Raw genomic sequence first — 26,669 nt, forward strand, 5'->3', positions numbered from 1 at the left:
TAAATAAGAGTGGGGACATCCTAGTCTGGTCCCCTTTTTCATTGGGATTGTGTTAGTCTCTTCTCCAATGACTACCACATTGGCTGTTGGTTTTTCATATATAGCTTGTATTATCTTGAGGAATTTTCTTTCCATTCCTATCTTCTTGAGTGTCTTAAACAGGAATTGGTGTTGGATGTCGTCGAATGCTTTTTCCGCATGTTTCGATACTATCATGTGGTTCTTACAGTTTTTCATATCAATGTGGCGAGTGATACTGATGGTCTTTGTATGTTGAACCATCCCTGCGTCCCTGGTATGAATCCCACTTGGTCATGGTAAATTACTTGTTTTATATACATTTGTATTCTATTGGCCAGTATTTTTTTAAGGATTTTTGCATCGATGTTCATTAGGGATATTGTCTGGATCCTTGCCCAATTTCGGTATCAGACTTATACTAGCTTCATAGAAGGAGTTTGGGAGTTTGCCATCTTTTTGTGCTTGGGAAGAGTTTGGGTAGGATTGGTGTCAGTTATTTTCTGAATGCTTGGTAGAATTCTCCTGTGAAGCCATCTGGTCCAGGGCATTTTTTTTGTTGCTGTTGGTAATCCCTTGATAACCTTTTCTATTTCTTCTATTGCTGTGGGTCTGTTGAGATTCTTTACGTCAATAGGGAAGGATTGATTTTCCAAGAATTTGTCCATGTCTTCCAAGTTGTTGAATTCATTGGAGTACAGTCCTTCATAGTACTGTGTAATTATCCTTTTGATTTCATTAGGGTCTGTTGTAATGCTCCCTCTGTCATCCCTCATTCTTGTTATTGAAATTTGTTCCCACCTTTCTTTGGTTAGGTTTGCCAGTGGTCTTTCGATTCTGTTTATCCTTTTTAAGAACCAACTTTTAGCAGTATTAATTTTCCCCATGGTTTTCTTATTTTCCCTCTCCTGAATCTCAGCCCTGATTTTATTATTTCTTTTCCTTTGCTATTAATAGGATTGTCCTGCTGACTCTGCTCTAGTTGTTGTAAATTCTGTGCCAGCATATCAATCATAAGTCTCTCTCCCTTTTTCATGCGTGCATGTATTGCTATGAAATTTCATCTGATGACTGCCTATGTCCTATAAGTTTTTGGTACGTTGTGTTCTCATTTTTGTTGGTTTCTAGAAATTTCCTAATGTCACATTTGATCTGTGCCAGTATGCACTCCTTTCGCAGTAGTTATTCATCCTCCAGTTGTTTGCTCTTGTTTTCTTCCTTTTGTTGATTTCCAGCCTCATGGCACAGTGGCCAGAGAGATCTGTATGATGTCAGTGTGCTTAAATGTTTGCAGGTTCGCCTTATGCCCCCAGCATGTGGTCTATTTTTGAGTATGTGCCATGTAGGCTTGAAAAGAATGTGAATTCTTTTAAATTTGGATGAAGAGCTCTATAAATGTCCATCAGGTCAAATTGTCTAATTGTAGTGTTTAGATCTCTAGCCTCCTAGTTGAGTTTCTTTCTCATAGACTGGTTTATTGAAGTCACCCAGTAAACTTGTTGAGCTTGTGATTTCTTTTATCATCTTTTGGAGCATTTGGTTGACGTATTCAGCGGGTCTCTCCTTTGAGGAATATATGTTTAAAATTCTTAGTGGTTATCTACCGTTCCCTTGAGTATTATATAGTGTCCCTCCTTGTCTCTTTTTATGGTTTGCACTTTGAGGTCAATTTTACCCAAGATTAGGATTGCAGCCCCTGCTCATTTTGAATTGCTCTTTGCTTGGTATGTTTTTCTCCAGCCTTTGATTTTCAGCTTATTTATGTCTGTAGTCTGGAGATGTGCTTCATGTAGGCAGCAGATTGATGGGTTGTTTTCTAAGCCAGTCTCCTAGCCTCAGTCTTTTAATGCCTAAGTTCAGTCCATTGATATTCAGGGTCATTACCTCCATCTATGGCCTATGGCCTCAGTGATGTCACCTTATACCTTAGGTGTTGGGTGTTTTTCTACCTCCCTTTCTTTATCAATGTTGTGTGTGTGTGTGTGTGTGTTTCATTCTTGACTTCTCTCCATCCTTAACTTCCCTGGCGGTAATCCCAAGTATGGCTCGCGGTAAATTGTAACTGTGTATTAATGTTTATCATACCTGGAATGTCTACTAGAGAGATTAAAATGAGTAATTTCTTAAGAATTAGAGGACTACAATATAAAGCAACAGATTTTATGCAAAACAATGTACTACTTTGGGTACAAAATTACTGACATAATTAGACAGCTAGGGATGTTAAGCCAATGCTGTCTTGGTGTCTGTTTTCTCTTTGTTGCCCTCTGGGTGAGGTTGTTCTATGTGGAGGTCTCTTATTTATGCTTGGTGAGTGTTGTTCTTCTGCCCATACTGGGTTGGCAGGAATCTTTTGGGTTTCTTCTAACGTATTCTTTGAGTTTCTCCTTGTCTGGGAAGACTCTTACTTCTCCATCTACCTTGATTGATAATTTGGCTTTATTGATAATAGAGTATTCTTGGATTTGTGTTATTTTCCTTCAATTTTTGGAATATGTGACTCCACTCTCCTCCTCTTTATAGTGTCTGCTGATAGGTCTGAGCATATTCTTATTTGGGAACCTTTATATGTGCTTTCTTATTTTTCCATAGCTGCTCTCATGATTTTATCCTTTTCAAAGTTGTGTAGTTTAGCTATTATGTCCCTTCCTACTTCCTCTTGGGATTCATTCTAGCTGGTCTTCTTTCAGCCATATGAATGGTTGCCTGGTTTTGATTCTTTGAGCTGGGGAAGTTTTCCTCCAAAAATGCTCACTATTGTTGCAGATGACTTCTTTGTTGTGTCTTCCTCTGGCAATCCAATAATTCTAATGTTGTTCTGCTTCATAGCATCAGACATAGCTCTTAGCTTTCCTTCAGCTTCTCTGATGATCTTACTAGATTTTTGTTGGCATTTGTTCACATCTGCTTTGCTGTCCTCTAGGTCGCTGGAGCTGTTCTCTGCTTCCTCCAGTCGGTTAGTGAAGTCTGTGAGTCTGCTATTGGTTTTTGTTATCTCATCCCTAAGCTCTTGCAGTTCTCTTTAGTGTGTGGTCTTTATCTCCTCTATCATTTCATCCTTTTTCTGTATTGTTTCCCTTATATCCTGTATGACTCCAAGCAGTATTCTGAAAATTTCTTTCTGCAGCAGATCAGTGTCTGCTTCTATGCATGTCATTAGGTTCAGAACATCTTCTGCCATTGCCTTTTGTTTCTCCTGGGTTTTTTTCCCCGTTGAGGTCGTTGGGGCTGCATTGTTTGAGAGGCAAGAGCACTGGCTCTCTCTGGGAGACTTGTAGGAATGCTTCATGAACTGCCTGCAGCTAATTGCACTATGGAATTGACCTACCACTTTATTCTCCTGTAGCTTCACTCTTTCCCTAGTCAGTCAATATTATGTTATTTTGAAGGCAAGTTGGGTGGTCCTCTTATGGGACAGTGGTTGGGTGGTTGTGAACCCACGAGGATGGTGCTGTTCTGGGTGATTTCATAAGAACCTGTAATTGTGTCGCCCACGCAGCTGGGGGCACCACAGAGGGCATGCAGAGGTGCCTGCTGTAACAGGGTGCTGCAGAGGTTGGTGGGTTGCCCGCTTTGGTGTAGAGCACTGCGAATGGTGAGCGGAGTTGCCTTGGTGTCGGGTAGATGGCTGCGGAGGTTTGGCAGAGGTTCCTGCAGCAGCGTGGAACATTGGCAAGTGTTGGTTGAGCTGCCTTAGGCCGTGTGTGGTACTACAGCAGGTGGGAGGAAGTTCTGTCAGTCATGTGGGACCACAGACTACGAGTTGGTGCTCCCCCCACCACTCAGGCAGGATTTCCCCCGAAGAAGGTGGGAGGGATATCACCAGCCTCAGGTTATGCTACAGAGAGTGGGGCTCTTCCAGCTGGGTGGGGGCAGGTGTAAGTGCCCTAGGCTAAGGGGAGCGGTCTGGTGGTTAGCAGTGGCGTGCCAGAGAAAAGGGAAGAGAAAAAAAAAAGCCCACTGAGATGGTCAGAGGACCGAGAGAAGAGAGGGAAACAATAGTAACAATATAGCTGACACCCCCCCCCCCATCCCTGACCGTGGGGGCTGGAGGGATTTAAATCCTGCCCCGAGGTGGTGGCAAGCTGTGGTTGTGTTGAGACAAAATCTCTACACTGCCTGCAAATGATTCTGGCTCCAGCCGAGATTATGGCGGGGCTAAGGTCAAACCCTAGTCAGTCTCCACTGTGGTAAGCCAAAAGCCCCCAGCTCCTCAAAACCTAGTGGATCTGTGCCTACTTATCTTTATGATGCTCCTCCTGCGACCTGGCATTGTGGCATTCCCTCTTGATAACTCTCCTGTGCTGATTTCTGCAGAATCCCTCTGGTATGTGTTACTCAGTCGCCATCTTCCTGGAAGTCAACAACATGCCCAAAGTATGTGCCATCCTTGCATCCAAGGAGCATTCTGACTGTACATCTTCAGAGGCTGATTTATTTGTTCTTTTGGAAGTCCATGGTACTTTAGATAATATTTGCTAACACCCTCGTTCTAATGCATCCAATCTTCTCCAGTATTCCTTACTCCACGTCCAACTTTTCACATATGTATGAGGCTGAAAATACCATGGCTTGGGTCACGTGTACCGAAGTCCTCAGAGTAACTTCCCTGCTTTTAATACTGTTAAGAGGTCTTGTGTGGCAGATTTTTCCGAGACAGTGTGTCATTTGATCTTCTGACTATTGTTTCCATGAGCATTGTTTGTGGATCCAAGAAAGATGAAATCATTGACAACTTCAATCTTTTCTCCATTTGTCATGGCCCGGTTGTGTCAGATTGGGTCTTTTTTATATTAAGTTATAATCCATATTAAAGGCTATAATCCTTGATCTTCATCAGCAAGTGTTTTAAGTCTCACTTTCAGCCATCAAGGTTGTGTCATCTGTATATTACAGGTTGTTTCCTCTTAGACCTATTTATATGGTATGGTTATTACTACTGGAGCTCATAATATTGAACCAGCTTTGCGATCCTAGAGTAATTACAACATGCTTTCTGTATTATATTCTTAATTTGATTTGGGGTTCAATTTGCTATTAATGTTTTTTCAGTCAATGATATTGTCTAGCATTTTCCCTTCTTTTGTATTGTCTTTATTAGCTTTGAGTGCCGATATTATACTCGATATATAAAACTGATTATAAATAGAAAATGTTCCTTCATGTTCAGGGTTCTGAAATAAGCCCTGCTCTGTGGGGACTGTCGGGCATTGAGGGCACGGTGAAAATCCCCTGTGTGGCCACACCACCAGGCCCCATGTTGGCTTGTTCTTTGGTCACTTTCTCTCTCTCTCTCTGTGTCAGCTTGCTATCAGTAACCAGAGTAGTTTTGGCAAGCACAATTTCCTTAGCAAATTACCATCTTCCACCAGGGTATCAGACTGATTTCATAGATGCCTGCAAAGGGATCTCAAGATTCCCGCCCCAATGCTCACCCTTCCTCCTGTCAGTTCTTGTTTTCCGTATCAATACTTTATCCCCCTTTTTCTTGAATAAGTTAGTGTTGGTCTATTTTATTTTTCAATAACCAGGTCCCTGATTTGCGTCTTAGGTTTTACCTTTACCTCTTTCCATGTGTTTTTGCTGCTGATCCTCTTCTCAGATTTTGAGCCATGATAACAACCTTTCTTAAGAAAAAATATGTAGCTCTTTGAAATTTCCTCAGATGGATAATTTCCGTGAATAATTATCAAATAATTTAAGAATGCCTGTTACTTTGTTTTACACCCCCATCACCCAATTTGATGACTATATTTCCAGCTGGAAGTTTTCTTTTGGTTACTAGCTTGTAATTCTTTTGTACTGAGATCAGAAGAATATTGCTTATACTACTCCTGCCTCTGAAAAGTACTGGTATATTCTCTGTGCAGCACACAGTCACTTTTGTGGGAGATTCCTGTGCGCGCGCACGTGCACACACACGAGGAAACACATGCTGTCCCCTGTTGAGTGGGTGTTCCATAGACTGTGTCTGGATAGTCTTCTGATGAACAGAAGGTTTAATTGCTTTGAGGACCCTGAACTTTTTTGAATTTTGCCTCCTGCACATTTGCTGCTGTGTGTGACTGTCTGCCACCGAGCAACGTGAAGGACCATAGTTCTTTCCTGTAGTCCCTTTCAGACAGCCATAGTTTCCGTGGGGCACCAGCTCCCGGGTATTGCTGTGAGTGGGCCGGTGTGGAGCATTTGTCAGGTGCAGTGTCGGCCATCAGACTTGTTGGCTGTGCTGATGGTGCTGCCTCTGGTGCCCAGCCAAGGACGAAGCTGGATCTTTGTTCATGACGGGCTCCGGGGAACCATCCCCTGGGGATGGGAAGGTGGCGAGACACCTTTAGCACAGAAATTATTCAGTCTCTCCTGCACCACCCACAAACACAGCAGTCAAGGCAGGGCCTCGGTGGGGAAAGTGGTGGGTTGCCTGGGATCCAACCATGGGGGTAGCGTGGTGATAGGGCAGGGGTGACCTCCGGGTGCAGAGCATTTGTGACTGATCAGGGCTGCGGAAGCCCGTGCACAGGAGGAACATGGCCTATGCTTGCTTGGAGCAGCCCAGGAAGTCAGGGACCACCTCTGACACATCCCTATGTGGTACGGGACAGTCCTCTGCAGCTTAGGTTCCCAGAACCCTCCCATGTTCCACTGTAGCCGAATGGGTGGGTTGTGCACCCACTCTCCTACCCTGACCTGTCTATCCAAACGACTGCCCTTGATCACAGGTGGCCAGGATTATGTGTTTCAGGCACCTCAGAGGGCCATTTGTAGGATCTCACTAACAGGTGGTTTGGGTGTGTGTGTGTGTGTGTGTGTGTGTGTGTGTGTGTGTGTGTGTGTGTGTGTGTGTGTGTGTGTGTGTGTCTCTTAAGTTTGATCAGAGGATGTGTGTGTGTGTGTGTGTGTGTGTGTGTGTGTGTCTTAAGTTTGATCAGAGGATGTGTGTGTGTGTGTGTGTGTGTGTCTCTTAAGTTTGATCAGAGGATGTGTGTGTGTGTGTGTGTGTGTGTCTTAAGTTTGATCAGAGGATGTGTGACTCACCTCTTTTGCTTTGCAGACGATGTCTTCCTGCCCAAAGATATCGACCTGGACAGTGTGGACATGGATGAGACCGAGAGGGAGGTGGAGCACTTCAAAAGGTAAAGGACAGCGCTGGCTGCCGGAGAGGACACCTCCCTCATTCACTTGCACAGGCTCTTACCATCTCACCCCTCGCACACTTGGGCCCACCCCCACCTTTTCCTGGGTGCTGAGGTTCTGAAGGTGGCCCTGGAACAGCAGCCTCCCCTGGGGCCCTGGGGGAGCCCAGGTCCTCACCATACTTGGTGGCAGCCTCTGAGCCCACTGACGGGCATCAGGAGAGATGGAGGTAGTGCACTGCATTTACAAGTCCTGGGATAGTGGGCAGGCCCCGTCAGTGCTGTGCTCAGTTGTCTGTCAGCTGCACATGGAAAACCAGTTTGCTTTATCCCTGGAGATACCTCATCCTCCTATTTCAAGTGAAGACATAGCAAAAGGGACAGTGGGTTGGCAGAGCGTAGCTGCCGTCCTGCCCCTTCTAACCTCTGCTGTGGACAGTGCGCACCGCGATACATACCGGCCCACTCAGTTCGTTCTGAAGTCGCGCGTTCACACACGGGGAAGTCTGAGAACTGAACCTAGTTCTCCCATAAGAAATCATGGAAAACGAAATCATTGTTTCTGAGGCCCCAAATTACACTTAAGATTCCTTTCCCACGACCTTAACACAAAGTTAACAGCCCTAGGTTGTGGAAACATCCCCTAAAACATCTAAACACAATGAATACAGTACATTGATTTTTGTTAAGTAAATAAAATTAGGATATCTGGCACAGGTACAGTGCACAAGCACCCCACACGGACAAATGTGTTAATGCGCTAACATAGTGCTGCTGTTGTCTAGGTGAGAGCAGTCCTCCGACTGCGGACACAGCTCATGGCTCACGGGTGTTTTCAAGTTGGATTTTCACTTCAACTACTGAGCCAGATTTAAAAACAACATGCACATTTCCCCCCCAAACTTTGCTGTTTCGGTACTGAAAAGTTTGACCACTGAAGTTTCACTGCATGTGTTTGTATGTGTTGGGCACAAGCACACATACAAACACAAGGGCCTTCAGGGGGTTCATGGGAAAATGGAGTGAAAAACACAACGGAATTTTCCCACAACTTTCGAAGGCCCTGTAGTCAACACATGTGTGTCTGCATAAAAGATCATGGTTATCCTAGAAGATGGGGAAGAGCATCAACAAAAGTTGACCATCCAGCCACAGTAAAACTGGACAGAAAGGCGCTTTGAGGAGGTAATCACACCTCAGAATTGGTGGGGAGACATGAGCACCGACGGTGGGTAGAAGGCACGGGAAGAAGGGGGTATGGGGAACAAGGTCACGTGTTACCAGGACTCCCTTCTATAAAGAGGAAACAAAAGGGTTAGGAATCAGAAGGAAGGACTGAAGGTGTCGTTGATGTCTGGAAATGTGCTCTGTAGGTGATTTCTTTTGCGTGGTAGGGACAGCTTGGCAAGGTTGTTTGACATAGCGCCAGGATACTAAATTCTTGAAGGGACCTCAGTCCCTGTCCCCAGCCCTTAAATACACTCTTCTACTCCTTGAGGTACGTCTGGTCTTGGAATGAGCAAGAACGGTTTCTAGGTGCCAACCCCGCCCCCAGAGAAGCAGTGTGAGTTAGCTGAGGTGGAGTCGGGCAAGGTTGCTGGGAGACCAGGCGTTGAGGTTTGCAGAGCTGAGGTGAGAACACCAGGTACACTGCATCAATCAGCCAGGACCGCATGGAACCAAAACCAGGGAGGAAGGAGCCAGGCTGGAGTGCAAGTGACTTGGTGAGGAGGGAAGGGAGCAGAGGTACGCCCTGACTATGGGCAGGTGTCAGAGAGGTCAGCCTGGAGGACCCCCATACCTTAAAATCATGCATAGAGACTCTCAGATGCCCAAGACGTGGGTGAACAAACTAGAAATGAAGAAGCACCATCGTGAGATGACAAATTATTAGAGGCCGTCTAAGAGGGAATTTGTGAAATGGTAGGCCTTCAAGTAGCAAGTGCGTAGATTAGGAAATTAGAAAACAGCAAAGGAATTAGAGGCAGACGAGAAACAGGTTGGTCTGAGGCCTTTAATTGTGTGGTCCTTCTGAGAGAAAATGTGGAGACTAGAGAAAAGGCAGGAGCTGGAGAGACGGTGCCGTAGGACTTTGTGGACTTGGTGCTGTCTCGCCTGCTGCCCTCAGGTCTGTGCTAGCAGTCTGCAAGTTAAGAGGACAGACGGTCAAAGGCGGGTCTTCCCCAGCCCTGTCATTTCCAGTCGGCCCCAGACATTCTCAGCTTCGTCCTTAGCTTGGTGGAGTGGTCAGGGGGACATTAGAAGTGCAGAAATAGGACACACACACACACACACACACAGTCCAGAGAGGAAATGGGACAGGGTAGAACACACACAAATTAAAACCCCAAAAGAGGGTGGGAAAGGGGAGGTGTCAGTAGGAATGTTAAGATAGATGTCAGGTAGAAGCTAAATTACATCAGCAACCTCAATAAACAGTAAATGGACTGCAGTTGTCACAGGACATCTGTAAGCTGCATGCTGCATGTGTTCACCAGGACAGGCCTGAAGCTCGATGGACAGATTGCAATAGGGGAACTGTGTAGGCGGGGTAAAGTCATCCAGGACCAAGGAAAACCGCTTTATGTAACGGGAGGCAAAGTTAAAAGTGCATCATTGGTTTAAAACAAGCACAACACACCCGGTCAGGCCCATTTCCACCCATGGAGCTGCGGCAGAGTCTCTCCGGCTGCAGTCCCCAGGGCTGGGCCGCCCGAGCTCACTCTTCATGCAGTGTTAGGGCCGGAGAAGCCTACTACACGGTGCCAATGGGTGTGATGAATCTGGATGAAAGGGAGATTTTAAACGTGATTTTGCACATGAGGAGGTAATCTCAAAATGCACAAAGCGAATTGAGTTGGACTGGCGTAGTGGACCTGGCAAACCCACTGTCCTGGTCGGAGAGTCCCCAGCACTTAGCAGCTCCCTGGGCTCCAGGTAAGCATGAGTCAGCATGGTGTGAGAATGGAGGCTGGCTGTGTCGTCCCACATGGCCAAACCCTGGGATTCCTCCCCACCCGGGTTTACATGGACCCAAGCTGACACTTGCCTGTTATGTCAGCCATGGACAGAGTAGTGGTTACGTATTGGGTCTGCAGAGTCAGCAGTTCAGAACCACCGACTGCTCCGGGGGAGAAAGTCGGGCTTTCTACTCCCATTTATAGTTAGTATTGAAAACTGAACAGGGTGGCTCTGGGGCCCCTGTGCGGAAGGGTCACTGAGTGGTTGTTGTTAAGTGTGAAATGACAGCCCACGAAATGGGCGACTGGGGAGACATCGTGTTTCTGGACAAGGAATCGAGAACACGTGGTGGCTCTGGTTCCTGGGGTCAGCAGGCAGCACTGCATGTGCCGTGGACGCTGGAAAGTCCAAGCAAAACATTTCTGGGGACAGCAGGGGTCAGACTTGTCAGCACATACAGTGGCATGTTGTCAGCAGGGACATGTCCCTGGGGAAGGACACCGTGCTTGGTAAAGTGGAGGGTCATTTAGAGGGTGGCCCTCCCGCAAGCAGGTCTGCTGCAGCAGAACGCCCACCGATGGGTTGTCGGGGTCAGGATGGCGCGGCAGCAGTGTGTGGCTTGCTGTGAGTCGGGAACAGACTTGGTGGCATCCAGTAGCAGCTCCTGTGTGGTTCTGAGCCCGAGCCATCTGAGAACCCACGCAATGGCTGGGCAGATGAAATTGGCCGCAAGCATGCACCTGTGAGCGTCACAGAGCCGCTGGGTGTCTGTGGTGTCATCCAGCCCCGGCCAGACCCCGAGAAGGACTCTGTGGAGTTGGAACACAGTGTGTCTGACACGTGTTGGACAGAATGCCGCAGGAGACCAGCTGGTCCAGCGTGAGCATGGACGACCCTGCAAACTGTTCTGCACAAAAGTACATCTGTGAGGTGACCCTGTCTGTCTGCTCCAAGTCCAGAAACCGCCAAACCAGGTGTGGGGCTTCATTCCGCTCACCCACCGCTCACTGCAGCAGCCCGTCTCATGGGCCCCCACACTGGAGGCAGGAGCACCCTCCAGCCCGTCTGACCAGCACAGTGTGGCAACTCTGAGGGCCCTCCTGGTGAGGGGCGGGGACCCAGGTGGAACCGCAGGCAGCACCCATGCATCTCACTGTTTCCCCTGGGGCCAGGAGGGCAGGAGGCCGTTCCTGGGGCTGGTGACATGGCCTGTGTCTGTCTGCTTTAGGGGGCGGCTGAAGCTCCGTTTCATGTGTTCTTAGATTCGGCAGTTCCAAGGCCGGCTTCCGGAAGGGAAGCACCCTGTTTGGTTCATAAATGGACGTGAAGACAAAGTCCAGGATCAGCCACAATGGTTGCTGTCTCAGGAAGGGAAGAAGCTGCGGGCAAGGCCCAGAGGGAACCTTGGCTGGTACACAGTGATTGGCCTGTAGTTACTCTTGGTATTATACCTGCGTCTCTCAGATCCTTTTCCACACCTGGTACAGTAAAGTAGGAAGCACCAGAGACTGCTGTTACTCTCTGCAGACAAAGGAGCAGGGTGGGCCTCCTGCCTGCTGTAAAGACACCCAGTGTGGGTTGGTGTAGAGTTGGGCAAACAGGAGACCTAGCCCAGTGGACCCTCACCCCGACCCCTGAGGATCCGAAAGTTGCTGAAAAGTACGGCCTGGCTCATCACGGAGCTGTGGACGCCATTCACAGATGTCAGCTGCAGACTGAAAATGGTGTCAACGGAGAGAATTGCCGTCGGCCAAGGCTGGCTTCTTCGAGGTGGAGGTGGGACATGCCCACTGGTCTCCGCCAGCTGGCCCCACCCTGCAGGCTGGCCTCCAGTAAAGCATCACAGGGCCTCGCACAGCTCACAGACCACGCCCACATGTGTGAGCTTCTGGGAACAGACAGCCGTTCAGCCTTGTCCACACTCAGGCCTCTCTCCAGACCTGGGCCCTGCCCTGCTTCGTGGAGGTTTACATCACTCTTGACCTCTGCCAGGAAGCCTGTCCACTCCACCCCCTCACCCTCTGGATCCTGGGTCTGGCAGGTTCTCAGCATAGGGGACCCAGGTCCAAACACACTCCACTCCTGGCTCTGAATCTTGATGGTGACGAGACCTTTGCAATTGGCGTCCTCGAAGCCTGCACCCTACTGGGGTTTCATCCCATTGGGGGACTTCCAGAACCTTATTTGCATAATCCCATCCACTCATGGTGTGGCCCTCACAAGACCTTGGCTGAAAGAGCCAGGTTCAGTCATTCGCTGCCAAGCACAGGTGAACTGGGACTTGGAACTGTCACAAGCCGGTCATTTCATTTGGAAGAAAGCAGAGCTGGCACAGTCCTGCAGGCGTGGGATCAGTGGTTAGCAGCGTCCATCCTGAATGAGGATTGGTGAGACACAGGACACACTATTGGCTCCACTCCTTTGGGCCTCTTGGGCCATCACCTTGTGGAGTTCAGCACAAAGCATTGTCCCCCACTAGGGACCCCGCAGAGTGTCCTCTCGGTGAGCTGAGAGACATCCTGCAGGTCAGTACAGGACAGACTGACCAGTGACAAACCGGCCAGCAAGTCAGAACATGCTCCACTAGGTGAGGGTGGAGCTACAGGGCTCACAGCCCTGCTGCTGGGAGCACACTGGACAGGAGGGCAGGGTCCCCTGGGCACCAGGAGTGGAAGGACAGGTCAAGTGCCATGGGGAGGGACCTTGCACAGTGGCAGAGGACACAGATGACAGAGACGAAGAACAGTCCTGTTATTCAGAGTGCTGAGGGATGTGTGCTACACTCGGGATGCCCTGGAAAGCCCTGCCCTTGCAGTGTGTCACACTTCCGGTGACACCAGCATGTGAGCCTTCCAGTGCCTGCCTTGAGGCCACATCCTAGGGAGGTGCGGGCGACATCTCTGTGCCCTCTGGTCATGGCCTGGGCCCTCCCTTCATCAACTGCCCGCCCAGCTCTTACATCACCAGGGTGGCCTGCGGCCCCAGCCCACAGAGCTCGGGAAGAGCATGTGGGTCCCTGGCTCACTGGGTGGTGGTGGATGGGGCACCCCGGTCAGAACCCCCTGCCAGGAGGAGCAGGGCCCCTGGGGGTGGTTCTGCCTCTTCCTTCGTTCGATGACACGTGCCTTCCTTCTGCCTCCGCAGATTCTGCCTGGACTCGGCACGGCAGACGCGACAAAGACTGTCCATCAACTGGTCCAACTTCAGCCTGAAGAAAGCCACGTTTGCTGCCCACTGAAGGAGCTGTAGCTGTGTGCCTGTAGTCTGAGTGCGCTGTGACTATGGCTCTGCCGGAGCTTCCTGCCAACGCCTCGGCCCGGCCACGAGCACCGGCCCGCTGGACCCGGCCGGGCGAGTGCACCCGCCCGAGTGGCCACGTCGCCTCTCCATCTTGCCGTCCCGCTCCCCCTGTCCCGTGGGCGGGGCCGGTGGTCCTGCGTCTCCCGCACTCGTCCCGCTCGTCTGAGAGTGTCCACGTCCCGCTATTTGTGTTTGACCCCGACTTGTAGCTGGCTCGTGTAGGACCCTTGCCGAATGAGAAGGTCAGCACTGAGCTCACCCAGTACTCACACGCCGTCAAGTCTGTCCAAGAGCGTACGACTGTATTAACATGAGGCCTGCCGGGCTACTTTTTTAACATATTGTTAAGTAATATTAAAATCATGTCTTTCTTTTTGAAAGATGGAATACATTAGTACGGCAGAAGACCTCGTCTGGTTGCTTTTTCCCTGGAGAGGGTGGAGCCAAGGGCTGGCCTCTCGAGGAGGTCCCCCTGTGGCAGCCTCATGTCCCTGGTGCCCTGTCCGCCCGTCCAGGTGGGTCTGGATGCTGGGGGAGCGTAGATGGATAGAGAACAGCAAAGTGTCGGGGTCGGTGCGTGCACAGGCGCATGTGGGTTGCCGGTCTGCTTGGCCAGCGCATTAAAGGGTGCAACATGTGCGCTGGTAAGTGGGGTGTACTCGGACATGTGCACGCCTGTGAGGTGCTGGGCTCAGACAGCCAGTGGGGAAAGGGTGGCAGAGAGTCAAAGGTTAGGGGAGGGTCGGCTGGACTGCATCCCAGCCTTGGAGGCAGGTTCTAATGTGCCCTACGGGGAACGCTCACTGTAGGTGTGAACTGGGGACACACATCGCAAGACAGAAATCCCACCTTGATGGGCTAGGGCAGCAGAGCCCCCACTAGCCCCCAGAACACTGTGGCTGGCAAGGCTGGGCTAGGAAGGTCCAGCCCATGGAGGTGTTAGGCGATGGCCCCCTGGCCTTCCTTGATGGCCCGGCTGGGGGTGGGAGTAAGAGTTAGGGAGAGCCTGGGCTTGGATCTGGGCACACTGGGACGGGTCAGGGGCGCTCAGCAGATGCCCAAGGGAGACCGGAGGGCACGGGATCCGGGTGCCTGGAATCGGGCTGCCTACCCCTGGGAGCAAGTGGGCACCCTGACATCAGCGGCTGGGGGCGGGGGGGGGGTGGGGAGCGGTGAAGGAGTGCAGGAGAGCCTGGTGCTACATGACCGTGCCCCCGAGTTCTGTGGGTGTGGGTCAGAAAGGATGTGGGAAGCCTGGTGGGTGGGTCCCCATAGCGCTTGGAGTTTGGCTGCATCAGGCACAGAAAGAGGGGCAGCTGCTGGGGGACAGGGCTGCTTGCTTGTTGTTTTCCAGTGTATGGAAAGAGAGTGCGTGCCTTTGCTCGTGGGATGGCTTGGGAGAGGGTAAAACAGGGCCACAGTGGGAGTAGTGTCCACGAGAGAGGGTGAGGGCCCTGAGACCCCACGGGGCATCCAGGGCAAGGGAGCAAATGCCGGACCGAAAGGGATACTAAAATACCTGCTTTGACACAGGAAGGTCGTCAACTGAAAGCTGAAAGCTCATGGCCAGGAGAAATACCAAGCTGTAGAAGTAGGCCCGGAAATGGCAGAGGTGATGGACTAAGCTACTATGATCATGGAATTATGTTCAAGAGTCTACAGGACAACGAACAAGATTAGTGAAACTATAATATCTCAGATGAAAAATACCCTGGACAGGATTGAGACAGATTTGGAAACTACAAGAAAACACCCATGGAAATTGGTAACACCAACGGAACGAGGACAGAGAGAAGTGGCAGGGACGGGTGGAGGAGGGCTGATGTACACGCAGCTCTAATCCCAGTCAAGGCTAGCGGGTGGGGGGCTGTTTGAAGAAGACAGAGCATTCCAATTTTTATGAAAACCAACAAGAAAAACCAAAGCAGGATCTCAGTGACCTCTAAGCTGAGTCAACATCAAGAAAGCTTGGTGGTTGAGGTGCCGAGTCAGCCTTCCCCCACATGAGAGAGGACCATGCTTGGCCCTGCTCCGTCCTCACAATTGTGTGTGAGTCCAATAAAGAAAGCCATCCTAGGACATACTGTACCCCAATTGTTGAACTGAAAATATAATAGCATGACCAAGAGAAAGACATTTAAGACAGAGGAGTTACAAAGGTGAGAATTCTACGGACTCATCAGAAACATGCTTAGGCCTATGAGCTAGGAGCCTTGGTGGTGTAGCGGGCTATACCTCGGGCCACTAACCACAAGGTCAGCAGTTCAAAACCACCGGGTCCTCTGCAGATAAACGACGAGGCTTTCTACTTCTGTAACGATGTACAGTCTCAGAAACACACAAGAAAATTGCTACCTGGAAGGAAAAGGGAGCCATCACTACAGAGGTCTCAGCCTCTGAAAGATCGTAAGAGAGGCCTGCGGTGAGATTTCATACGAGGTCGCCACGGTACACAGACCCATAGTTACCCTGGAACGTACAGGGCCGTTATTTCTGTTCTACCTACAGAGTAGCTGTGGGGGGTGGGGTATCGGGAGTTTATGATCCATTTCAAATTATGTGTATGGTGTGAGGTGAGGCGTACAACTCAGCTTTCCCCCAGATTTATATCCCACCATAGCCATTTGTAAATAGACTTTCCCGTGGCCACTGTTTTAGGACTTCATCATCTCACGTGCTTTGGACTTGTCCGAGGCTGGGGGAGGGATGGAGGTCCATGGGTCACTAGATGGGTGAGGGCAGGGGCTGACCATGCTTCTGGTCACCAGGAGTGTGGGAAGAGGCAAAGATCCCAGCTTTCTTGTTGCTGCCAGTGTACTAGGCTGCTGTCTCCATCAGGCTCTGCTGGGGACGTTTCAAGACGACCCTGCCATGTACCATGTGGGGCTGCCTGACAGTTCCCCACCTGTGTTCTCTGTGACAGCTGCTCTGCAGTCTCTTCTCCTTGGGTTTTAATCCACTTTTCTGCCCCTTCCTCCCAAGCTGAGGCCTGCAGGGTAACTCTTCTTACCTGTTTGAATAGGTCTCTGGTGTCTTGAGTCGTGGAGGGTCTGTGTACCATGTCTACCTCGTGTGAAATCTCACAGCGGGCCTCTCAGCTATCTTTCAGTAGCTGAGAGCTCTGCACTGATGGCTCCCTTTTCTTCCGGGTAGCAGCTGGCATTTGCTGCCTTTCTCCGTCCATCATATGTCTTGCACTAGGGCATTGTTTGTCATACTAACCGATTTGCTCTCTCAATGTACGGCCCTCTCGTGGCTTCCTTCCTTTGGGAAAGACTTGTGAGGGGCCACTGAGAGAGTTCAGACACACCGTGCGTTCTGCCGACAGATGGAAACAAACACTGACCGTCCTCATGCCTGTTGCTGCGCTTCAGCCCATTGTTGAAGCGAATCCATCTCCAAAGTATGCAAGACGAAGTCTCACCACCCAGGGATCACTCAGACCATACTGCTTGTCTTTCTGGCAGTCTACGGTACTCTGGATTCTCCTCCAGCACCACCGTCCTTTGGGCTTCCTTCGTCAATGTCCAACTTCCACAGGCATGTGATGCAACAGAGCGCACCATGGGTTGGGTCAGGGAGACCTTGGTCCTCCTCCAGAAGAGGCCTTGTGCAGCAGACTGACCCAGTGCAGTGCACCTTCGGTCTCCCGACTGCTGCTTCCGTGAGCTCTAACAAGACAACATCCCTGACGACTTGAAGCTCGTCTCCATTGGTCACGGTGTTACTCCTTGGTCCAGTTGCAAGGATTTGGGTTTTTCTTTACATTGAGTCACAACCCATACTGCAGGTTTTGATCCTTGTCTTCCTAGCAAGGGCTTCAAGTCCTCCTGACTTTGAGCAAGCACGGTTGCATCACCCGCATAGTGCAGGTGGTTAATAAACCTTCCTCCGATCCTAATGCCACATTCTGCTTCGTGGATACCTAGCTCACTGGATTTAAGCCTTCTTCCGTTTCTAATGTATTCATGTACAGCTGTAAGAATTCCCATTTCTGCAGCCCGTCACTTGGCTGCCACTTTGTTGGACGGTGGTGGTTTGTGTGTAGCTGTCACTTGGGAAGCTAGGTTACTGATATTTCGCATACCTGGAGGGCCACCCACGAGAACAGGCTTCAGTGAAGCTTCCGGTAGGTGAAAAATAGGCGTTAGTGATAGAAGTGGGGGGTTGCATGCTAGAATCTTGCATGACCAGTGAATCACTTCTTTATATAAATGCCTTCTTCCAGCAACTGAAGCAGTGACTGTATACTGGGACCTCATCAGATGGGGGACACAGTTATCGAACTAACACCATAGGAAGAAACAATGGAGAAACTCCAACATCAGCAGTGAAGATGAGGCCAAGGACCAACTGGAACAGACTTATCAAGTGCTCATACTAAGTTCGGGTTGAAGCTGAAGAAAATTAAAATGAATCCACCAGAGCTAAAATACGACCTTGAGCGTATCTCACCTGAATTTCAGGAACAGATCGGACCCAGAGAGCACTAGTGATAGAAGACATGATGGAGGTGTGGGAGGGACCTGAGGACCGCCCACGTGGAGAAGTCATTAATAAAACAGGAAATGAAGGAAGGACAATGTGGGTGTTGGGAGAGATGCCAAGGTAAATGGAAGAACAGATAACATCAAAGAGCAATAGGAAATGTCCCATTCAAGTCTCGAGTTGCATCTTGATTACTGCAGGAAGGATTGAGAGAGGAACACAAACAACAAACCAAAAGCCACGCAGTCACTGTGTCAGATCAGGAAAGGTGCGGGCCAGGGTTTCAGCCTTCCACCCAGCTCACGCCGTATGCTGGGGAAAGAGACAGAGAAGCTCGACACAGCCTGTGTGTGAAGATGACAACCTTGCTTGCCGAAAGCAAGAGCGTTGAAGCACTTGCATGGATTGCTAACTCAATGGAAAGAAAAGAAAACCTCCAATTGGACCACCAGACACAGTACACACAGAGAAAAGACTTGTTTGAATCCACAAGCAAAGCTCAGAAGCAGCAGTCAAAACCAAAACAACCCCAAACAGACCACTCTGCTGCAGTGTGACTTCTTGGAAGTCCTGCAGAGTGAGGCGCTCACATTCAGGACGCAGTGCTCCGAGCCATGGTCTCTTCAGTCACCTCCACGCATGTGCAAGTGGGACACTGAATAAGGAAGCCTGGGGACGAGCCGGTGCCTTTGGATGATGGTGCTGGTGAAGATGTGGCAAGTGCACTGGACTGCTGTAAGAACAAAGGGACCTGTCTTGGAAGCACAGCCAGAGTAGAATGCTCCTGAGAACGGAGGGCGGTAAGACTTCCCCTCATGTACTCTGGGTGTGTAGTAAGTCAACCAAACAGAAAGAGGCAGGCCTTCGAGGAGGTGGGTCGTCACGGTGACTGCAGACGTGGGCTCACACGTAACAAATGTGAGGCTGGTGCTGGGCTGGACGGGGTTTTGTGCTGTTGTCTGACACGGACTCCACGGCACCTAGTTAACAGCAAGGAGACCTTTGGGAATGTTGCATATTCCTTCTGCATTTGCCCTTCGACGGTGTCCAATATTTTATTGGCAGTAGTGCTGTCTTCATGTCCATGCTGCCTGTTCGGCAGGCACCCACACCTTTTCTTGGTCAGTGCTGTCATGGACTCTACTTTGTCCATCATTTCCATCCCATCTTTAAGGAGCATCCTTTGTAGTTATTTTTATCCAGTCTGACAGTCTCTGTCTTTGAACCAGTGTGTTTGGTCCGGTTTATATTTAATGTAATTGCTCATATTCTTGGGCTTGTCTACTATTTGTTTCATTTTTCCATCTTTCTTATTTCCCTTATTCCTACCTTGTCATGCTTTGGCTTAAGCATAGACACACACACACACACACACACAACAGGAAATGTTTTCTACATACTTTTTAGTTAAATATTTTGATTACTGTTTCAGTGGTTACCCTACAGGTTACAGGATGTGTCCTGAACTTATTACAGTCCACTTTAAATAAATGCCAGGGTTTGCCATCATCTTGGCACTGCAAGGGTCTAACACCAGCCAGACTGGGATCCCCAGCCCCATCTAGGCAGAGCTGTCCCTCTGCTAGCCCGAGAGCCCTGGGAGCCTTGAAAGGCATGCCATCCCCACACAATGACATTGACACTGGAAGGTGGAATGTCGCCACCAGGACAGGAGGGCCGGGCCTTGTTCTAGAGCAGTTGGGGAGGGGAGCTGGATCCCACCATCGGGCAGTCAGACCCTCCGTGTAGAGCAAGTGTTCTCCCAGACCACCTTCTCTGCGTGGTCTGGCTGTGCTGATAGAGGCTGGCCCCATCCTGACGTCAGGTCACTGCACCTGCCCTGGCCCCAGGATCTGCTAAGTGCAATTCCCCAGCATCCAGGCCCCAGTCCACACGGGGGACCTTCACTCACCTGCCCCCAGTGTCTGGACTACCTGGAGCACAGGGGATAAGGGCAGGGAGGCTGGTCCAGTTGACTGGTAGCAGAACAGACTACATGGCCAGTGTGCCCATTCTAAAGGCCCAGGCAGCCCCCTCCACACCCACTGGGAGGCGAGACTGATGAGCAGAGCTACCCATCATGGGCTCCCAGGCAGGTGGCCAAGCCCTGCCCCTGGGAGACCTACTGGGACACTGCAACCCGTACAACGGTAATCCCAGCGACAGTCTTTCCTTGCAGAAGCCAGTGAGGAGCGTGAGTGCGGTTGTTAGCCTCAGGGAGCCTGCCTGTAGCGCAGAGCAGCTGAGGCACCTGCTGTGCCCCGGGATCCTGTAGGCCGTGGGGCCCAGAGCCCTGCCCCAGCAGTGCCAGACCCCCAGCAGTCTCACTGAGGCCTCAGCCCCTGCACAACACAGGTGCATCCCCAGACTGGCCTGTCGAGGGGCCCCAGGGGCCTGCGCGTGGGCACGGATACAGTAGCAGGCAGCACAGCGTGGCTGATGGGAGGGCAGGCGTTGTGGGCACGGGGCTGCTCACTGGCAGCACTCAGCCACATGCTTGAAGAGCTCTTCTCCCTGTTCGTCGCTGAAGTGGCGCAGGCAGTGGGGGCACTGGAGGTCCCCCTGGCCCCTGGGGTCTGTGGGTGGCTCTGGCCGTGGGGACAGCAACACCGTCTGTGCTGGGGTCTCCCTCTCCAAGTCCAGCCCCCAGGTGTCCTGGAAGAGAAGGCAGCGCCATGGGGGTGGGGACAGGACAGTGCGGTGCTTGGTCCACGAGCAGGCGCCCTGTGTCCAGGGCCCAGAGCTTCTGAGGTGCTAGTGAGTGGGTCCCTGGTGTCTAAGTCACCAGCCTGGGGCTCCTAGGGGAGGGAGGCCAGCTCCAGGGCCTATCCCACCCGCCCTGGGGCCAGGTGGACCCTGCCCTGCACTTCCTCTTTACTGCAAGGGGTGGGGCGCTCAGCACTGCCCCCTATCCCACTCTGAGTGTCCCACTCAGCACTTCCCCATGTCCCACTCTGAGTGCAGGGGACGCTGGCCAGCTCCCAGGATCTGGCTGCAGCTCTGCCTGCGCTGTCAGGAGACACAAGGCCCACTTCCCACAGGACCCTGTCTGAGGCAGTGGGTAGGGCCACCCTGGGGTCAACCAGGCACCTTTCTCTAATCCTGGAGGATCAGGGGACAGAAGTTAGCCATGGTCCCCAACCCTTTTTCCACAGGGAGAAATGCCGCTGGTCTGCCCCTCCCCCCCACACACACACATGTCCTCGGAACAGGGCAGGGAGTATCCGAAGGGGCATGGGAGGCTTCACAGTTTCAGGGTGTTTGTCCACTTGTCACAGGCACCCTGGAAGGCGCTTACTTGGTGGGGACAGCCCGAATGAGTGATCTCACTGAGGGTCACTTCACCCCCTCCCTGCCCTCATCTAAGCACCTGGGACACCCAGGTGGGGCAGCAGGTGAGGTCTCAGGTCTCCTCCTGACACCCTCCCCCACTGCAAACCCAAGACGACCCATGGCAGGGGCGAGCCAGGCAGAGTGGGTGCTGATAGCAGGGCGCACCTGTCTCCTGGATATCTGGTCCTGTAGGGAGGCTACCGTGTCCTGCAGCTGCTGGATCCTGCCCTGGGCCCGCTCTCGGTCCGCCCGCTCCGATGAGAAGTCGTCCTTGTACACGAGGAGCTGTATGCAGGGGAGACCGCCACACCTGCTCCAGGAGGCTGTCCCTCACAGGGTGTCCCCACTGCCCACCCAGGATGTCCTGGTCTCCCTGCCTCCCAACTGAGGCAGCCAGCGTGGCTGTCACCTATTTCCCCCTGGGGTATCAGCACTACCTGCCCACAAGGGTCCCAACCCCCACCCGCCCAGTCCCCCAATCATTGCATCCATCCAGCAGTGCTCACGCAGTAGTACCCCAGCCTTCCCAGCCACCCACCTGCTGAACGCCCAGCGCTGTCCCTGCCACACACACGCACCTGCTGCTCTAGCATCTGCCCCCGCTCCAGCGCTGCATCTCTGGCCCCCCAAGCAGCCACCAGTTCCCGCTGAGCCTGGGTCCGCTGACTGAGCGCCTCCTGCAGCTGCCGGCTGAGACTGGCCACCTCATTCCGCAGGTGCATGGCAGAAGGTGGGTCTGGTCGGCCCAGGGCCTGCAGTCCCCGCACATACTCGTCCCTGCTGGCATCATACCGCTGCCACCTGGCGTTGAGGTCCTCCACCTGGGACCCGGGGGGCAGCCGCGCTCAGGGCTGGCCAGGCCACCCCTGGGCAGGAGGGCCGGCTGGTCCTGTCAGTGACTGCTGCCCCAGGGTCACCCAGGAATCCCACAACACCACCAGGCAATGGGAGGGATGCCTGCCACCCCTCCCCACCAGGCAGAGCCCATGGCTCCTGCATCCTCAGAGCAAGGGTTAGGGTGCAGGGTGGCACTCACTTGAGTGACCTTGGCCTTCAGATGCCGGTTCTCTTCCCGTAACTTCTCCACTTCAGCCTGCACAGCAGCGTCCCCACCAAGGGGCCCTCGCTGTGGAAGGAAGAAGCACAGGGGCCACTGTGTCACCAGCCCCGCTGTGTATGGCACCTGCTGCCTCCTGGGGGCTGGGGTCTTCAGTATATCTGGCTCTGAGCTAAGATCACCTGCTCCCACCCAGCGGGGGCGGTAGGGTAGGGGGAACCTGGGGCATCACCCTGTGACCGACCAGCCCCCTGGCGTGAGGCTGCCTCTGCCCACTGCACTCTCTCATGGGAGTCGCTTTTAAGTTCCTCAGCTTCTCCCAGTCAGGTGGGGTGCTGTCAGAAAGATGTGGAGTCGGGCTGCTGTCAGAAAGATGGGAGCGACAGCCAGGAAGTGCGGTGGGGTGTTGAACGAGCTTCACGTGGCCACAAAGCATGGCACAGAAGGAGGCCACTGAGGAAGCTGTGCCTGGCCCTCGGCACGCAGGGACACCCACGGGTGGGGGGTGGCACGGTGACTCGGCCCGGCCGTGCCCGCTCCCCAGGCAGCTCCCTGCAGCCTAGCCTCTGCCCCTCCTGAAGTTCCCTTTTTCATGGAGCCTGCTGCTTGGGGCAGCCCCCTGCCTCCCTCTCCTCCTCCCCTCTCCCCCCCCACCAGACCACAAGGGAACTTTTCCAACTCCTAGAAGATCCCGTCAGAAAGTTGGTCTCTGCGGTGGGGACCCACGGGGCTGTCCCAGGAGGGAGGAGGAGGGACGAGCCCCCACCAGGCCCAGCTTGGCTCCTTGGCTGCCCAGCCCAGATGGCTGTGAGCACCTGGCATGCTGGAGCAAGGACAGACAGACGGATGGCACATATTCAACCCGATTCCTCCCACTTCCAACACCTATGTCCAGATGCCCTCAGGCCTCATGACTCCACCCATGCAATTCCTGATGCTGAGCCCCTCAGTGGACAGTGGACCCCCTCAAGCCCGCCTCAGCACGCGCTGTGAGCACACCCCTTGCCACCCCCCCCACGGGTGGGCCCTGCCTGTCCTATGTCAGTGTCATCCTAGACGGGGGCTGTCAGGACAAGGGAGCCTGGCCCAGCCTTCAGGCCATGAGCATGCCCATCTAGTGGGACCCCAGGGGGACGGGGGGCTGGCTACTGCTCCAGCCAGGGACTCAGAAGCACAGCCTACCCAAGGTCTCAGGACCGCGCTTGGATGGGTCTCCTCACTGACTGCCTGGCCCTTCCCCCTTCTCACCCTTCCCTCAATCCAGATGAGACCTGGAGGCCTGACTGGGAGCGTGGGGTTGGGACACACCCTCCCTTCCTGTTCCTCATTCTAACCCCACAGCTGGCAAGCATTCCTGGGAACCTCGGTGGTCTGGCCATCTGACAAGCCAAGGGAGAGGGAGCAGTCACCCCTGCTGCTTGACTCCATTGTTGTGTCTCCCTAAGTGGGTGAAGCCGTCCTCACCCAGCTTGGGAGGAGGGGTTCTGGGCTATGTATGGTAATGAGCCAGGTCAGACCCAGGGCCCTCAGTGCATTCTGAAGAAGAGCACCTCCATAGGAGGTTCCCAACACCCCAACTCTTAATAGGAGCCGAGACCTAATGGCTAGTGGTTTCCAACTGCTGACTTTGCTGTTAACAGGCCAACATTCACCACTACACCCCCAGGGCTCCGCACAGATCCAAAATAAAGCCCATCATCGGGAGGCGCGTCTGTCTCTTGTCAACCCTGCAGGACAGAGTAGCACTGCCCCTCAATATTGCCGAGGACCCAACCTTTCTCCTACGGCCTCATCTTTCTCCCACGGAGCTGCTGGTGGACTCAAACCACCAACCTTTCAGTGAGCAGCCAAGAGCTTAGCTGCTCTACCACCTAGTCCCTTCATCTGTGAGGTCAAAGCCCACTCTCATCCAGTCCGTGCTGCCTCAGAGCGACCACTGAGGGCAGAATAAACTGCTCCTGACAGGTTCTGAGACTGTCAGTCATCACAGGAGCAGACAGCCTCATCTTTCTCCCAGCCAGTGGGTTCAAATCTCCTACCTTGTGGTTGGCGGCAGACACAAATGAAACCCACCACAGCGACCCTACAGTACGTAGTAGAACTGCCCGAAGGTCGAAATCTTTAGAGAAGCAGACCGCAAACGAACACCCAGGCTTGCAGTTAGCAGCCCAATACCTAACCCGCAGCGCCACCAGGGACCTACAAGGGGCAGACTAGGCACAGAAGCAGGAACAGGCCGGAAGACAGATGCCACGTGACCACGGACACGGACTGCCAGCCACGTGGACCGTCCTTGGAGCTCCCACTGGCATGGCTGCTGTTAATAGCCGCCGCACAGGAAACCGCATGGCCCACCTCCTCGGGGGTCTCCGTCCCCGCCTCTCGCTGCCTCTCCTCCAGACACCGGGCCAGCTGCTGGCACATCCGGGCAGTGGCGGCCAGGGTCCTCCGAAGCTGGTGGGCCTCCTCGGCCAAGGAACGACACAGCACGTCACTGGTGGCCCGGGCGCGGGCCTGCTGGGCCGTCTCGGCCTCCGTCAACTCCTGGGCCTCCCTCTCCTTTTCCTCCAGGCGCTCTTTCAGCCTCGCGACCTCCTAGGGAAACATCCAGAAGTTACTGCCGTGAGGGGCACCAGGGGGCCTGAGGAGGCGCAGGGTCTGCATCTGGCCACCTCTGGCTACACACGCCGAGGAGCCCCGAGGAGCTGCCTCCACTCTCCAGCCTCCTTCACCTGCCCTGACACCCACCCGCCTCCCACAGCACTTCAGAACGGCCGCCACGCACAACTCAGACAGCACGTCCGACGATGGAGTTTTGCTAGAGGAGTTTATTAAGGTGATGGCAAAGAATACTGAAAGTGCCACGGACTGCCAAAAGAACAACCCGATCTGCCCTGGAAGAAGTACAGCCAGAATCCTCCTCAGACACAGGATGGCGAGACTTCCCATCTCACGTACTTTGGACGTGTCGTCAGGAGGGACCAGACCCTGGAGAAGGACATCATGCAAGCGAAGGGACGGCGAGAGAGAGGAAGGCTCTCGAAGACACGGGTGGACAGAGTGGCTGCATCAATGGGCTTGGGCATGGGAACCATTGTGAGGACGGCTTCTCTTCTGGGCAAGCTAGGATGATGTGGTCAGGTGCAGGGAGGACCAGGAGGGGCCGGGGACGGGAGAGCTGCGAGGGTGCCGCCCCCCGGAAGCGGGGCGCCGTGTGAACGGCCGGAGGGCAGTGCTCAGATAGCACCCATCCTCATGCTCCTCTAGTGGCCTGTCACCCAGAGGGAAATTGATGGCCAGGCCTTTCTTCCTAGTCCGTCTGAGAGCTCCAGTGAAATCTGTTCAGCATTACAGCGATGCATAAGCGTCAGTCCCAGACGGGTGGTGGAGGTGGCGCATGAGGTGCATTGGCCGGAATCGAACCCCGTTTCCCACATGGAAAGAGGGTTCTCCACCTGAACCTCCACCAGACACAGGCAGAACGTGCTCCAAGGCGCCTTCAGCCCAGCCACGCCTCCTTCTAGGCCACGCCCACGCTCTGGTTCCGCCCCAAGGCCCCGCCCCTCGCCCCTCCCCGCTCTCCCCAGCACCTGGCGCAGCGCGGCCACCTCCTCGGCGGAGCGGCTCTCCTGCTGCCGAAGCTGCTCCCGGTAGCGCGTCACCTGCTCCAAGAGCGCGTCCACGAGCGATGGCGCCGCGTCCGTCTCCTGCACGGCCAGACGGGCGCGGAGGCGCGCGATGAGGGCGTCGCGGGCACCCAGCTGGTCCTGTAGGCGCCGCAGCCGCTGTCCCGCCTCGTGGTACAGGCTGCACAGCGCCGAGGCCGCGCGCGGGACCCCCGCCTCCGCCTCCGCGCCCCCCGACCACATGACGCCAAGCCCGGCGGCCGGGCGCCGCCGCCGCCGCCGCTGCCGACGGGAACTTCCGCGCCGGTAGGGCAGCGGGCTTCCCCGGAACTTTTCCCGTCCGGCCCCGCCCCGTCGGCTGTCAGGCCACGCCCTCCGCCTGCTCTGCCCCGCCCCCGAGAGGCAGGCCCCGCCCCACAGGAAAACCGGTCTCGTCCATAGCCGGGAGCTGCCCAATGTCGGGGAGCGCCCGCCGTGCCCCTTCTCTGGCCCCGCCCCGCCCCGCCCCACGCCGGGCCACGTCCACATTTGCCGCAGAGCGTTTTCCAAGTCCTCTAAACCCACAGCAATGGCCACGCCCCAAGCTCAGGCCCCGCCCCACAGCCCTCCTCCCACCGCGCTGCCCCGCCTCTAATGAAAGCCTGCCCTCCAGCGCTTCTCCTTCCAATGGTCCTACTCTTGTCCCCCGCGGTCCTCCTTTGAGTGGACTGCCCTAAGCCAGCCCATTCTCTGGCTTCGCCTCGCCCCGCCCCCACA

General features: G+C 53.5%; 2 protein-coding genes across 3 annotated transcripts in view; one reads left to right on the forward strand and one right to left on the reverse strand.

Moving 5' to 3' along the window:
• FAM193A (family with sequence similarity 193 member A) overlaps positions 1–13,826 on the forward strand; it is a 128,296-nt gene extending 114,470 nt beyond the window's left edge. For both annotated transcript variants that reach the window (XM_075544617.1, XM_075544618.1), the window contains exons 20-21: positions 7,067–7,148; positions 13,254–13,826. In XM_075544617.1, coding sequence (XP_075400732.1) covers positions 7,067–7,148; positions 13,254–13,347 — 176 coding nt within the window. In that variant the 3' untranslated portion in view covers positions 13,348–13,826. The remainder of the gene's footprint in view (positions 1–7,066; positions 7,149–13,253) is intronic.
• Positions 13,827–14,186: 360 nt separating this feature from the next.
• On the reverse strand, positions 14,187–26,259 carry TNIP2 (TNFAIP3 interacting protein 2). The gene is made up of 6 exons (XM_075544619.1): positions 25,878–26,259; positions 24,643–24,882; positions 22,267–22,356; positions 21,809–22,051; positions 21,396–21,515; positions 14,187–20,552 (listed from the first exon to the last, which is right to left on the reverse strand). The coding sequence occupies exons 1-6, from the start codon at positions 26,154–26,156 to the stop codon at positions 20,370–20,372; spliced, it is 1,155 nt and encodes a 384-aa protein (XP_075400734.1). The 5' UTR covers positions 26,157–26,259; the 3' UTR covers positions 14,187–20,369.
• Between the last annotated feature and the right edge of the window lie 410 nt (positions 26,260–26,669).

The sequence above is a fragment of the Tenrec ecaudatus genome, chromosome 3, assembly GCF_050624435.1.
Source record: "Tenrec ecaudatus isolate mTenEca1 chromosome 3, mTenEca1.hap1, whole genome shotgun sequence".
NCBI lineage: Eukaryota > Metazoa > Chordata > Mammalia > Afrosoricida > Tenrecidae > Tenrec > Tenrec ecaudatus.

Coding starts and splice junctions, on each gene's coding strand:
- TNIP2 (XM_075544619.1), bottom strand. CDS start 26,156: ATGTGGTCGGGGGGCGCGGAGGCGGAGGCGGGGGTCCCGCGCGCGGCC. Junction 24,883..25,877: donor AGGTGGCCGCGCTGCGCCAG/GTGCTGGGGAGA, acceptor ATGTTTCCCTAG/GAGGTCGCGAGGCTGAAAGA. Junction 22,357..24,642: donor GGACGGAGACCCCCGAGGAG/GTGGGCCATGCG, acceptor TTCCTTCCACAG/CGAGGGCCCCTTGGTGGGGA.